The 15,745-nt window shown below is 46.7% G+C and overlaps 1 protein-coding gene across 1 annotated transcript in view; it reads left to right on the plus strand.

The window, feature by feature from the left end:
• The first annotated feature begins 2,264 nt into the window (after positions 1-2,264).
• The window catches only part of RHEB (Ras homolog, mTORC1 binding), a 41,980-nt gene continuing 28,499 nt past the window's right edge, over positions 2,265-15,745 (plus strand). Inside the window, exon 1 of the mRNA XM_056519626.1 lies at positions 2,265-2,675. Within this exon, the coding sequence (XP_056375601.1) occupies positions 2,624-2,675 (52 nt within the window). The 5' untranslated portion in view covers positions 2,265-2,623. The remainder of the gene's footprint in view (positions 2,676-15,745) is intronic.

Raw genomic sequence — 15,745 nt, forward strand, 5'->3', positions numbered from 1 at the left:
GCCTATTTAAATGGGCACTCTTGTTAAAACTATTTTTTCTATTGCACTCCTTATGATAAATAAAAAATCTTTCTAATGTACTTTGTTTTAAAAAAAATGAAGTTTTCTATGTTTTTATTTGTGTTTAAAAAAGATGCCACTAGGTGTCTCCCTACTTGTCCAGAGCACATTTCCCCTGATCTCTTGCACAGACCTTGGACTCCTGCCAGCCTGGCAGAAGTCCAAAAGCAGGAAATGCAGTCTGGAGTGCTGAGGGTGTGTGTGCAGCCTTAGCCAATCATAGCTCATCTCACACGGAACTGCTCAGGGCTGTGTGTAGCAGAGTGAGGGTGGAAGTTCTCCCCTGTATGGCTTCAGATGATCATACCTGCTGGGGAACACCCCTTCCCAGTCTGTGAATCTGACTGAGACTGAACAGAAAATACAGAGCAATATCAAGGTAGAAAACTAAAAAATAATAAAAATAAAGGCAGGGGATGGTTTATCATGATGGGGGCAGGGAACTGGGAGGATTATACAATGTAATAAGATCATGAGAGGTACTCTTTAACCCCTTAACGATGCAGGACGTATATTTACGTCCTGCGCCGGCTCCCGCGATATGAAGCGGGATCGCGCCGCGATCCCGCATCATATCGCGTCGGTCCCGGCACTAATCAACGGCCGGGACCCGCGGCTAATACCACACATCGACGATCGCGGCGATGTGCGGTATTAACCCTTTAGAAGCGGCGGTCAAAGCTGACCGCCGCTTCTAAAGTGAAAGTGAAAGTGACCCGGCTGCTCAGTCGGGCTGTTCGGGACCGCCGCGGTGAAATCGCGGCATCCCGAACAGCTGATCGGACACCGGGAGGGCTCTTACCTGCCTCCCCGGTGTCCGATCGACGAATGACTGCTCCGTGCCTGAGATCCAGGCAGGAGCAGTCAAGCGCCGATAATGCTGATCACAGGCATGTTAATGCACGCCAGTGATCAGCATAGGAGATCAGTGTGTGCAGTGTTATAGGTCCCTATGGGACCTATAACACTGCAAAAAAAAGGTTTAAAAAAAGTGTTAATAAAGGTCATTTAACCCCTTCCCTAATAAAAGTTTGAATCACCCCCCTTTTCCCATAAAAAAAATAAAACAGTGTAAAAAAAATAAAAAATAAACATATGTGGTATCGCCGCATGCGTAAATGTCCGAACTATAAAAATATATCATTAATTAAGCCGTACGGTCAATGGCGTACACGCAAAAAAATTCCAAAGTCCAAAAAAGAGTATTTTGGTCACTTTTTATACCGTTAAAAAATGAATAAAAAGTGATCAAAAAGTCCGATCAAAACAAAAATCATACCGATAAAAACTTCAGATCACGGCGCAAAAAAGGAGTCCTCATACCACCCCATACGTGGAAAAATAAAAAAGTTATAGGGGTCAGAAGATGACATTTTTAAACGTATAAATTTTCCTGCATGTAGTTATGATTTTTTCCAGAAGTGCGACAAAATCAAACCTATATAAGTAGGGTATCATTTTAACCGTATGGACCTACAGAATAATGATAAGGTGTAATTTTTACCGAAATATGCACTGCGTAGAAACGAAAGCCCCCAAAAGTTACAAAATGGTTTTTTTTTTCGATTTTGTCGCACAATGATTTTTTTTTCCGTTTCGCCGTGCATTTTTGGGTAAAATGACTAATGTCACTGCAAAGTAGAATTGGCGACGCAAAAAATAAGCCATAATATGGATTTTTAGGTGGAAAATTGAAAGGGTTATGATTTTTAAAAGGTAAGGAGGAAAAAACGAAAGTGCAAAAACGGAAAAACCCTGAGTCCTTAAGGGGTTAAGGGAGAAAAAGGATTGTACAGGATCCATAAACCGCACCTTATCTTTCTATATAATGTTATGTGGAAGGAAACATGGGAACTATGGGGGAGATTTATCAAAACCTGAGTAGAGGAAAAGTTGCCCAGTTGCCCATAGCAACCAATCACAGAGCTTCTTTCATTTTTTAAAAGGCCTGTGAAAAATAAAAGAAGCGATCTGATTGGTTGCTATGGGCAACTCAGTAACTTTTCCTCTGGGCAGGTTTTAATAAATCTCCCCCTATGTGCCTTATAGAGACCTGGCGACGCCTTCTCCACAGTGACCACAGGCCTCAAGAAGGATGCTCGCGCGGCTAGTGACGTCAAAGGCCTCACGTAACCAGCCTTCTTCTACAGTGCGTGAGGAGCGACGTTCCGGCGTGGCCCCGCCCCCTAACCATTGCTGCGTCCCAGAGAGGCACAGCCTACCTCCATTGGAAAATTCGTATTTGACATACGCCCCGCCCCCTGCCACAAGTCTCAGCCAATCACCTGCCTCCCCGCCACAGCGAGCGGACTGGGGTGACGCAGCTAGTTTTATCCGGACAGCCGGGAGGGCGGGCAGAGGAATAAAAACAAATCCGTGCCAGAGCGAAGGAGGCGGGGTATAAAGCCGGGCTCACGCTTTACGTCCCCGCGCAAGAGACAGCCAGGCGTGAGTGGGCACCGGGAAACTTCCGTCGGTCATCCCGGGTCTTATCGTCCTCATTTGTCGGTTGATGCAGCGCCTGCGGGTCTAAACTAAAGGCAGAAAAGTGGAGGCGCCAAAGATGCCGCAGTCTAAGTCGCGGAAGATCGCCATCCTCGGGTACCGCTCCGTGGGTGAGTGTCTGCCCCGGCAGCTGCTGGCCTGAGACTCGTGTGGGTGGCGGCGGGGACACTACATTGCCGGGACATGTGCCTCTATGGCCGTGGTCTTTAAACTGTGGCCCTCCAGATGTTGCAAAACTACAATTCCGGGCATGCTGGGAGTTGTAGTCTAGCAACATCTGTAGGGCCACAGTTCGAAGACCGTTGCCCTTATGGTGTATACTTGACGGGCTGTATACAGATGGCTGTAGTGTGTGTGTGTGTGTGTGTGTGTATACCTGACGGGCTGTATACAGATGGCTGTAGTGTGTGTGTGTGTGTATACCTGACGGGCTGTATACAGATGGCTGTAGTGTGTGTGTGTGTGTGTATACCTGACGGGCTGTATACAGATGGCTGTAGTGTGTGTGTGTGTGTGTGTGTGTATACCTGACGGGCTGTATACAGATGGCTGTAGTGTGTGTGTGTATACCTGACGGGCTGTATACAGATGGCTGTAGTGTGTGTGTGTGTGTGTGTGTGTATACCTGACGGGCTGTAGTGTGTGTGTGTGTGTATACCTGACGGGCTGTATACAGATGGCTGTAGTGTGTGTGTGTGTGTGTGTGTGTGTGTGTGTGTGTATATACCTGATGGGCTGTATACAGATGGCTGTAGTGTGTGTGTGTGTGTATGTATATACCTGATGGGCTGTATACAGATGGCTGTAGTGTGTGTGTGTGTGTGTGTGTGTGTATATATCTGATGGGCTGTATACAGATGGCTGTAGTGTGTGTGTGTGTGTGTATATACCTGATGGGCTGTATACAGATGGCTGTAGTGTGTGTGTGTGTGTGTATATACCTGATGGGCTGTATACAGATGGCTGTAGTGTGTGTGTGTGTGTGTGTATATACCTGATGGGCTGTATACAGATGGCTGTAGTGTGTGTGTGTATATATACCTGACGGGCTGTATACAGATGGCTGTAGTGTGTGTGTGTGTGTGTGTGTGTATATACCTGACGGGCTGTATACAGATGGCTGTAGTGTGTGTGTGTGTATACCTGACGGGCTGTAGTGTGTGTGTGTGTATACCTGACGGGCTGTATACAGATGGCTGTAGTGTGTGTGTGTGTGTGTGTGTGTGTATATACCTGACGGGCTGTATACAGATGGCTGGTGTGTGTGTGTATACCTGACGGGCTGTATACAGATGGCTGTAGTGTGTGTGTGTGTGTGTGTGTGTATACCTGACGGGCTGTAGTGTGTGTGTGTGTGTATACCTGACGGGCTGTATACAGATGGCTGTAGTGTGTGTGTGTGTGTGTGTGTGTGTGTGTGTGTGTGTGTATATATACCTGACGGGCTGTATACAGATGGCTGTAGTGTGTGTGTATACCTGACGGGCTGTATACAGATGGCTGTAGTGTGTGTGTGTGTGTGTGTATACCTGACAGGCTGTATACAGATGGCTGTAGTGTGTGTGTGTGTGTGTGTATACCTGACGGGCTGTATACAGATGGCTGTAGTGTGTGTGTGTGTGTGTGTATACCTGACGGGCTGTATACAGATGGCTGTAGTGTGTGTGTGTGTGTGTGTGTGTGTGTGTGTATACCTGACGGGCTGTATACAGATGGCTGTAGTGTGTGTGTGTGTGTGTGTGTGTGTATACCTGACGGGCTGTAGTGTGTGTGTGTGTGTGTGTGTATATACCTGATGGGCTGTATACAGATGGCTGTAGTGTGTGTGTGTATGTATATACCTGATGGGCTGTATACAGATGGCTGTAGTGTGTGTGTGTGTGTGTGTGTGTATATACCTGATGGGCTGTATACAGATGGCTGTAGTGTGTGTGTGTGTGTGTGTATATACCTGATGGGCTGTATACAGATGGCTGTAGTGTGTGTGTGTGTGTATATACCTGACGGGCTGTATACAGATGGCTGTAGTGTGTGTGTGTGTATATATACCTGACGGGCTGTATACAGATGGCTGTAGTGTGTGTGTGTGTGTGTATATACCTGACGGGCTGTATACAGATGGCTGTAGTGTGTGTGTGTGTGTGTGTGTATACCTGACGGGCTGTAGTGTGTGTGTGTGTATACCTGACGGGCTGTATACAGATGGCTGTAGTGTGTGTGTGTGTGTGTGTGTATACCTGACGGGCTGTATACAGATGGCTGTAGTGTGTGTGTGTGTGTGTATACCTGACGGGCTGTATACAGATGGCTGTAGTGTGTGTGTGTGTATACCTGACGGGCTGTATACAGATGGCTGTAGTGTGTGTGTGTGTGTGTATACCTGACGGGCTGTATACAGATGGCTGTAGTGTGTGTGTGTATACCTGACGGGCTGTATACAGATGGCTGTAGTGTGTGTGTGTGTGTGTGTGTGTATACCTGACGGGCTGTAGTGTGTGTGTGTGTATACCTGACGGGCTGTATACAGATGGCTGTAGTGTGTGTGTGTGTGTGTGTGTGTGTGTGTGTGTGTGTGTATATACCTGATGGGCTGTATACAGATGGCTGTAGTGTGTGTGTGTGTGTGTATGTATATACCTGATGGGCTGTATACAGATGGCTGTAGTGTGTGTGTGTGTGTGTGTATATATCTGATGGGCTGTATACAGATGGCTGTAGTGTGTGTGTGTGTGTATATACCTGATGGGCTGTATACAGATGGCTGTAGTGTGTGTGTGTATATACCTGATGGGCTGTATACAGATGGCTGTAGTGTGTGTGTGTGTGTGTGTATATACCTGATGGGCTGTATACAGATGGCTGTAGTGTGTGTGTGTGTATATATACCTGACGGGCTGTATACAGATGGCTGTAGTGTGTGTGTGTGTGTGTGTATATACCTGACGGGCTGTATACAGATGGCTGTAGTGTGTGTGTGTGTATACCTGACGGGCTGTAGTGTGTGTGTGTGTGTGTGTGTATACCTGACGGGCTGTATACAGATGGCTGTAGTGTGTGTGTGTGTGTGTGTGTGTGTGTGTGTATATACCTGACGGGCTGTATACAGATGGCTGGTGTGTGTGTGTATACCTGACGGGCTGTATACAGATGGCTGTAGTGTGTGTGTGTGTGTGTGTGTGTGTGTGTGTATACCTGACGGGCTGTAGTGTGTGTGTGTGTGTGTGTATACCTGACGGGCTGTATACAGATGGCTGTAGTGTGTGTGTGTGTGTGTGTGTGTGTGTGTGTATATATACCTGACGGGCTGTATACAGATGGCTGTAGTGTGTGTGTATACCTGACGGGCTGTATACAGATGGCTGTAGTGTGTGTGTGTGTGTGTGTATACCTGACAGGCTGTATACAGATGGCTGTAGTGTGTGTGTGTGTGTGTGTGTATACCTGACGGGCTGTATACAGATGGCTGTAGTGTGTGTGTGTGTGTGTGTGTGTGTGTGTGTATACCTGACGGGCTGTATACAGATGGCTGTAGTGTGTGTGTGTGTGTATACCTGACGGGCTGTAGTGTGTGTGTGTGTGTGTGTGTGTATATACCTGATGGGCTGTATACAGATGGCTGTAGTGTGTGTGTGTGTGTGTGTATATACCTGATGGGCTGTATACAGATGGCTGTAGTGTGTGTGTGTGTGTGTATATACCTGATGGGCTGTATACAGATGGCTGTAGTGTGTGTGTGTGTGTGTGTATATACCTGACGGGCTGTATACAGATGGCTGTAGTGTGTGTGTGTGTGTATATATACCTGACGGGCTGTATACAGATGGCTGTAGTGTGTGTGTGTGTGTGTGTGTATATACCTGACGGGCTGTATACAGATGGCTGTAGTGTGTGTGTGTGTGTGTGTGTATACCTGACGGGCTGTAGTGTGTGTGTGTGTATACCTGACGGGCTGTATACAGATGGCTGTAGTGTGTGTGTGTGTGTGTATATATATACCTGACGGGCTGTATACAGATGGCTGGTGTGTGTGTGTGTGTGTGTGTGTGTGTGTATACCTGACGGGCTGTATACAGATGGCTGTAGTGTGTGTGTGTGTGTGTGTGTGTGTGTGTGTGTGTGTGTGTGTGTATATACCTGACAGGCTGTATACAGATGGCTGTAGTGTGTGTGTGTGTATATATATACCTGACGGGCTGTATACAGATGGCTGTAGTGTGTGTGTGTGTGTGTATATACCTGACGGGCTGTATACAGATGGCTGTAGTGTGTGTGTGTGTGTGTGTGTATACCTGACAGGCTGTATACAGATGGCTGTAGTGTGTGTGTGTGTGTGTGTGTGTATATACCTGACGGGCTGTATACAGATGGCTGTAGTGTGTGTGTGTGTGTGTGTGTGTGTGTATATATACCTGACGGGCTGTATACAGATGGCTGTAGTGTGTGTGTGTATATATACCTGACGGGCTGTATACAGATGGCTGGTGTGTGTGTGTGTGTGTGTGTGTGTGTGTGTATACCTGACGGGCTGTATACAGATGGCTGTACTTTGTGTGTGTGTGTGTATACCTGACGGGCTGTATACAGATGGCTGTAGTGTGTGTGTGTGTGTGTGTGTGTGTGTGTGTGTATATACCTGACAGGCTGTATACAGATGGCTGTAGTGTGTGTGTGTGTATATATATACCTGACGGGCTGTATACAGATGGCTGTAGTGTGTGTGTGTGTGTATATACCTGACGGGCTGTATACAGATGGCTGTAGTGTGTGTGTGTGTGTGTATACCTCATGGGCTGTATACAGATGGCTGTAGTGTGTGTGTGTGTGTATACCTGACGGGCTGTATACAGATGGCTGTAGTGTGTGTGTGTGTGTGTGTGTATACCTGACGGGCTGTATACAGATGGCTGTACTGTGTGTGTATATACCTGACGGGCTGTATACAGATGGCTGTAGTGTGTGTGTGTGTGTGTGTATACCTGACGGGCTGTATACAGATGGCTGTAGTGTGTGTGTGTGTGTGTATACCTGACGGGCTGTATACAGATGGCTGTAGTGTGTGTGTGTGTATACCTGACGGGCTGTATACAGATGGCTGTAGTGTGTGTGTGTGTGTATACCTGACGGGCTGTATACAGATGGCTGTAGTGTGTGTGTGTGTGTATACCTGACGGGCTGTATACAGATGGCTGTAGTGTGTGTGTGTGTATACCTGACGGGCTGTATACAGATGGCTGTAGTGTGTGTGTGTGTATATACCTGACGGGCTGTATACAGATGGCTGTAGTGTGTGTGTGTGTGTATATACCTGACGGGCTATATACAGATGGCTGTAGTGTGTGTGTGTGTGTATATACCTGACGGGCTGTATACAGATGGCTGTAGTGTGTGTGTATATACCTGACGGGCTGTATACAGATGGATGTAGTGTGTGTGTATATACCTGACGGGCTGTATACAGAAGGCTGTACTGTGTGTGTGTATATACCTGATGGGCTGTATGCAGATGGCTGTACTGTGTGTGTATATACCTGACGGGCTGTATACAGATGGATGTAGTGTGTGTGTGTGTGTATATATACCTGACGGGCTGTATACAGATGGATGTAGTGTGTGTGTGTGTGTGTGTATATACCTGATGGGCTGTATACAGATGGCTGTAGTGTGTGTGTGTGTGTATACCTGATGGGCTGTATACAGATGGCTGTAGTGTGTGTGTGTATATACCTGATGGGCTGTATACAGATGGCTGTAGTGTGTGTGTGTGTATATATACCTGATGGGCTGTATACAGAAGGCTGTACTGTGTGTGTGTATATACCTGATGGGCTTTATGCAGATGGCTGTACTGTGTGTGTATATACCTGATGGGCTGTATACAGATGGCTGTAGTGTGTGTGTGTGTGTGTGTATACCTGATGGGCTGTATACAGATGGCTGTAGTGTGTGTGTGTGTGTGTGTGTGTATATACCTGATGGGCTGTATACAGATGGCTGTAGTGTGTGTGTGTGTATGTATATACCTGATGGGCTGTATACAGATGGCTGTAGTGTGTGTGTGTGTGTGTGTGTGTGTGTGTGTGTATATATACCTCATGGGCTGTATACAGATGGCTGTACTGTGTGTGTATATACCTGAGGGGCTGTATACAGATGGCTGTAGTGTGTGTGTGTATGTATATACCTGATGGGCTGTATACAGATGGCTGTAGTGTGTGTGTGTGTATGTATATACCTCATGGGCTGTATACAGATGGCTGTAGTGTGTGTGTGTATATACCTCATGGGCTGTATACAGATGGCTGTACTGTGTGTGTGTGTGTATATACCTGATGGGCTGTATGCAGATGGCTGTACTGTGTGTGTGTGTATACCTGATGGGCTGTATACAGATGGCTGTAGTGTGTGTGTGTGTGTGTGTGTGTGTGTGTGTGTGTATATACCTGATGGGCTGTATACAGATGGCTGTAGTGTGTGTATGTATATACCTGATGGGCTGTATACAGATGGCTGTAGTGTGTGTGTGTGTGTATGTATATACCTCATGGGCTGTATACAGATGGCTGTAGTGTGTGTGTGTGTGTATATACACCTCATGGGCTGTATACAGATGGCTGTACTGTGTGTATATACCTGAGGGGCTGTATACAGATGGCTGTAGTGTGTGTGTGTGTGTGTGTGTGTGTATATACCTGATGGGCTGTATACAGATGGCTGTAGTGTGTGTGTGTGTATACCTGATGGGCTGTATACAGATGGCTGTAGTGTGTGTGTGTGTGTATGTATATACCTGATGGGCTGTATACAGATGGCTGTAGTGTGTGTGTGTGTGTGTGTGTATACCTGATGGGCTGTATACAGATGGCTGTAGTGTGTGTGTGTGTGTGTGTGTGTGTGTGTATACCTGACGGGCTGTATACAGATGGCTGTAGTGTGTGTGTGTGTGTGTATACCTGACGGGCTGTATACAGATGGCTGTAGTGTGTGTGTGTATACCTGACGGGCTGTATACAGATGGCTGTAGTGTGTGTGTGTATACCTGACGGGCTGTATACAGATGGCTGTAGTGTGTGTGTGTGTGTGTGTGTGTGTATATACCTGACGGGCTGTATACAGATGGCTGTAGTGTGTGTATATACCTGACGGGCTGTATACAGATGGATGTAGTGTGTGTGTGTGTGTGTATATACCTGACGGGCTGTATACAGAAGGCTGTACTGTGTGTGTGTATATACCTGATGGGCTGTATACAGAAGGCTGTACTGTGTGTGTGTGTATATACCTGATGGGCTGTATGCAGATGGCTGTACTGTGTGTGTATATACCTGATGGGCTGTATACAGATGGCTGTAGTGTGTGTGTGTGTGTGTGTGTGTATACCTGATGGGCTGTATACAGATGGCTGTAGTGTGTGTGTGTGTGTGTGTGTGTATATACCTGATGGGCTGTATACAGATGGCTGTAGTGTGTGTGTGTATGTATATACCTGATGGGCTGTATACAGATGGCTGTAGTGTGTGTGTGTGTGTGTGTGTGTGTGTGTGTGTGTGTGTGTGTGTGTGTATATACCTCATGGGCTGTATACAGATGGCTGTACTGTGTGTATATACCTGAGGGGCTGTATACAGATGGCTGTACTGTGTGTGTATATACCTGACGGGCTGTATACAGATGGCTGTAGTGTGTGTGTATATATACCTGACGGGCTGTATACAGATGGATGTAGTGTGTGTGTGTGTGTGTGTATACCTGATGGGCTGTATACAGATGGCTGTAGTGTGTGTGTGTATACCTGATGGGCTGTATACAGATGGCTGTAGTGTGTGTGTGTGTGTGTGTGTGTGTGTGTGTATACCTGATGGGCTGTATACAGATGGCTGTAGTGTGTGTGTGTGTGTGTGTATACCTGATGGGCTGTATACAGATGGCTGTAGTGTGTGTGTGTGTGTGTGTATATACCTCATGGGCTGTATACAGATGGCTGTAGTGTGTGTATGTATATACCTGATGGGCTGTATACAGATGGCTGTAGTGTGTGTGTGTGTGTGTGTGTGTGTGTGTGTGTGTGTGTGTATATACCTCATGGGCTGTATACAGATGGCTGTACTGTGTGTATATACCTGAGGGGCTGTATACAGATGGCTGTACTGTGTGTGTATATACCTGACGGGCTGTATACAGATGGCTGTAGTGTGTGTGTATATATACCTGACGGGCTGTATACAGATGGCTGTAGTGTGTGTGTGTGTGTGTGTATACCTGATGGGCTGTATACAGATGGCTGTAGTGTGTGTGTGTGTGTGTGTGTGTGTATACCTGATGGGCTGTATACAGATGGCTGTAGTGTGTGTGTGTGTGTGTGTGTGTGTGTGTGTATACCTGATGGGCTGTATACAGATGGCTGTAGTGTGTGTGTGTGTGTGTGTGTGTGTGTGTGTGTGTGTATACCTGATGGGCTGTATACAGATGGCTGTAGTGTGTGTGTGTATACCTGATGGGCTGTATACAGATGGCTGTAGTGTGTGTGTGTGTGTGTGTGTGTGTGTGTGTGTGTGTATATATACCTGATGGGCTGTATACAGATGGCTGTAGTGTGTGTGTGTGTGTGTGTGTGTGTGTATATATACCTCATGGGCTGTATACAGATGGCTGTACTGTGTGTATATACCTGACGGGCTGTATACAGATGGATGTAGTGTGTGTGTGTGTGTGTGTGTGTGTGTGTGTGTGTGTGTGTATACCTGATGGGCTGTATACAGATGGCTGTAGTGTGTGTGTGTATGTATATACCTGATGGGCTGTATACAGATGGCTGTAGTGTGTGTGTGTGTATGTATATACCTGATGGGCTGTAGTGTGTGTGTGTGTGTGTGTGTGTGTGTGTGTGTGTGTGTGTGTGTGTGTGTGTATATACCTCATGGGCTGTATACAGATGGCTGTACTGTGTGTGTATATACCTGAGGGGCTGTATACAGATGGCTGTAGTGTGTGTGTGTGTGTGTGTGTGTGTGTGTATACCTGATGGGCTGTATACAGATGGCTGTAGTGTGTGTGTGTGTGTGTATATATATACCTGATGGGCTGTATACAGATGGCTGTAGTGTGTGTGTGTGTGTGTGTGTATATATATACCTGATGGGCTGTATACAGATGGCTGTAGTGTGTGTGTGTGTGTGTGTATACCTGATGGGCTGTATACAGATGGCTGTAGTGTGTGTGTGTGTGTATATACCTGATGGGCTGTATACAGATGGCTGTAGTGTGTGTGTGTGTGTGTGTGTATATATACCTGATGGGCTGTATACAGATGGCTGTACTGTGTGTGTATATACCTGACGGGCTGTATACAGATGTCTGTACTGTGTGTGTGTATTTACCTGACGGGCTGTATACAGATGGCTGTACTGTGTGTATATATTTACCTGACGGGCTGTATACAGATGGCTGTACTGTGTGTATATATTTACCTGACGGGCTGTATACAGATGGCTGTAGTGTGTGTGTGTGTGTGTGTGTGTGTATATATACCTGATGGGCTGTATACAGATGGCTGTACTGTGTGTGTATATACCTGATGGGCTTGTATATATTTACCTGATGGGCTGTATACAGATGGCTGTAGTGTGTGTGTGTGTATATACCTCATGGGCTGTATACAGATGGCTGTACTGTGTGTGTATATACCTGAGGGGCTGTATACAGATGGCTGTACTGTGTGTGTATATACCTGACGGGCTGTATACAGATGTCTGTACTGTGTGTGTGTGTATATATACCTGACGGGCTGTATACAGATGGCTGTACTGTGTGTATATATTTACCTGATGGGCTGTATACAGATGGCTGTAGTGTGTGTGTGTGTGTGTGTGTGTCTGTGTGTGTACCAGGCTGTATACACATGGCTGTACTGTGTGTGTATATACTGCAAAACTGACTTTGCAATGCAGTGAATCATTTTAGCATTGCAATGGAAGATATTTACCATGTGTGCCTTTTTTAAAAAGGAGCAAAAGTCTACAAATGTACAAAAAGATGCAAATTCATACCATGTCTGCCTTTCCGTTTATAAAAAAAAAAAAAAAAAAGCAGGAGTAATGACTGCACACAGCCACACTGATACATTTTGTGTCGATACGAAGGTGCACGATATATCCTAATTCAATTGCGACTTGTGCTACCACATTTTTTGAAAGGGCAAAATGGTTATATCATGAGAAACAGTGACGCATGCCGGAGGGGCTGGGCCGTGCGCACAGGAACCAACAAGCAGGTGAAACATGGCAGCAGAGTCGGGATCTAACGGTGTGGCCTGGCCCTTCCATGCGGCCCACTGTTTCTCCTCCCAGCAGGAACTAGCGCTGGGAGAGGACTTAATCCATTGGTTCTCAACCTGGGGTACAAGTACCCCTAGGAGGGTATTTAGCAGTTCTCCTGGGGCTACTTGAACAAAAAATTTGTTATAGCAGCCACTGGTTACTGATCTGGGCCTCTTTGAAAGAAATTGTAGGCTGACCTCACTGCACCCAGGAGCGGAGCCAGAGGAAGGGGAAGCGCGGGCACTGGGCTGCTGTGGGCAGTAACTACATCAGCTTTGTTGCTCCACTGCCCCTGCAGACCAGGGATTAGGGATCGCCTGATTATCAGTTTGGCCGATATTCACGATTTTGGATGGTATCTGCAATTACTTTGCCGATAATGCACCGCGCCGCACTACCCCGGCCCGACCAGAGACTGCCGCTGCCCCCATTTCCTCCCCCATCCCTGGTTTTATAATTACCTGTTCCCGGGGTCTGCTCTGGCTCCTGCGGCATCCTGTGTTACACTGTGCAGTGCGCAATGACAAGTGACGTCCTCAATCAATGATCTGCAGCGTTGTCGCCGGGGGGGGGGGGGGGAATAAGTAGCCGATAACTTATACCGATATTCTGGTATAAGCTAACTGCTATCAGCCTTAACCTCCACAGAGTATCGGTATCGGCCCTAAAAAAAATCGGTCGATCCCTACCAGGGACCTACTACTATGAGCCATATCAATGGGTCCCCAGACCAGAGGAGCAGTGGAGCACCAAAGCGGGAGAGTATGGTTGCCTACAACTATATATTGGGACAGTACGGTGGCCTACTGCTATATTTGAGCGCACAGAGGGGGCCTAACAACTTTATGGGGACACAAAGCTGGTACTATTACGGTGTGTGACAATAAACATGGAGTTTGTAAGTAGGTGGCTAAATAGTTTTTGGTTCTTTGGAGAAGTTTTATATGGGAGAAATCTTAATGGTGGTCTAGGCCAGATAGTAAAGAAAAGTAAACCACTCCGATTGGAGAAGATGTCACCTGTAAATCGGGGGGCGGTATTGGGGAGATAAGGAGAGGAGAGTAAAGCATATGAATTATACTACAATCTTTATAAAATGTCTCAGTGGTACAACTTCTTGGGAATGGGCTGGCAAGGGGTACTCAGGCAAAAAAAAGGTTGAGAGCCACTGATTTAATCCCTCCTTGGCTGGCTGCTGTATGTAGATGGCGCAGCCATGTGGCGGGTCTATGAGCAGAGCTCTCATCTAGAGATGAGCGCTGTTAGTGATTCGACTTGTCACAAACTTCTCGGCCGTGGCTGACTCTATCCTGCATAAATTAGTGTAGCTTTCAGGTTCTCCGGTGGGCTGGAAAAGGTGGATACAGTCATAGGAGAGGGTCTCCAGCCCACCGGAGCACCTGAAAGCTACACTAATTTATGCAGGATAAAGTCAGCAAACACTCAGCCGATAAGTTAGTGAAGAATCGAATCACTAACTTCTCTCATCTCTAATGGTCTTCTCTTTAGTCATGTATAATATGTTAATGGATGTGTGGAGATATAGGTTTTATTTCTCGATTAAAAACAGCACATCCAGAATGTCATTCAGTAGAGGGTGCAGGCAGGTATAGGACTGTGGTCACACATGGTCCAGAGCAATAGCCAAAGGATAAGTGCAGCCACAAACGGTCTTCAATCAAGTGGTGGTTTATGCCATAGTGCAGACAAGGGGGAGGAGGAGGAATACCATGGAACTGCCAGAAGTGTGAAAAATTCCGTGATCATACTGCCCAGCACTAGCCTCACATTGAGAAAGGTGCCATGAGGTTACTGAAACATTGTGTGGACCCCAAACTCTAGTCTTGTCATTGGAGCATGAAGGCTCTAAGACATAAATTGGTGTATAACTGATAATTAACAGTCAAGCTGCATGGAATTGTATTATAACCTCTGTCCTAGTGATACAGCTCAGCAGTGACCGTGTATTCCTGGCTCTGTGCACTGGTCCGATGCCATCTGGATAGATCCCTGTGAAGTGGTGCCCTGTCCTCTCGTAGCAATAGCAGTTTCCTGAATAAGATGCACTTGGGGTACAACTTTTGTATTCCCCCCCCCCTCTCTCCAGAGGGTCCTTTACATGTTAGAGGACATCAGAGATGCAGGTATGCTATGCCCTTGGTGTCCCAGGATTAAAAGGAAATCTACAGTGTAAAGGCACTTATCCCCTACCCACAGGATAGGGGATAAGTGTCTGATCGCGGGGGTCTGAACGCATTGCTGCGACTCTCCCGTGCAGGAGGTGTCTCACACCCCCTCCATGTATCTCTATGGAAGAGGCGGGGAAGCAGAGTTTGTGCCTCTCCCATAGGACTGCATGGGGGTGTGTGCCGTCAACCTCAGCACAGCAATGCCAGGGCCCGTTAGGCAGATTGCGGGAGGGGGCCAGCGGTTGGATAGGATATCCTGTGGATCTCCTCCTTTAATGCACCAGGGCATACATGTACACCTGAAGTAATGTTCTGAATGCTGGGGAGCAGGGTACCCCTTTTAAGTTACTTAAAAGTGAGAGCAGGAGCTGTGCCCGCCTCAAAAGCAGCGAGTGTCGGTTTCGATCAGTAGCTGGACACCGGCTGCTAATGATGGGAAGCGCCAATGGTCTGAGCTACCTGTGTACCCTGCATCCATGACTAGTTAAAAGCTACAGGTTACGGTACACAAAATGAGCAATCATAGAGCCATGTTAATGGGGGCAGAAGAGGGCAATTTTAGGAATACTGAATTAAAGCTTTATTTTATAATACAGTAATAGAAAGTAGATAATTAAGAGTATCGTCTTAATCGCCCTGGCCTACAGAATAAGGGGAACATGTCATATTAAGTATACA

Source organism: Hyla sarda, chromosome 5, assembly GCF_029499605.1.
Source record: "Hyla sarda isolate aHylSar1 chromosome 5, aHylSar1.hap1, whole genome shotgun sequence".
In the NCBI taxonomy this organism is placed as follows: Eukaryota; Metazoa; Chordata; class Amphibia; order Anura; family Hylidae; genus Hyla; species Hyla sarda.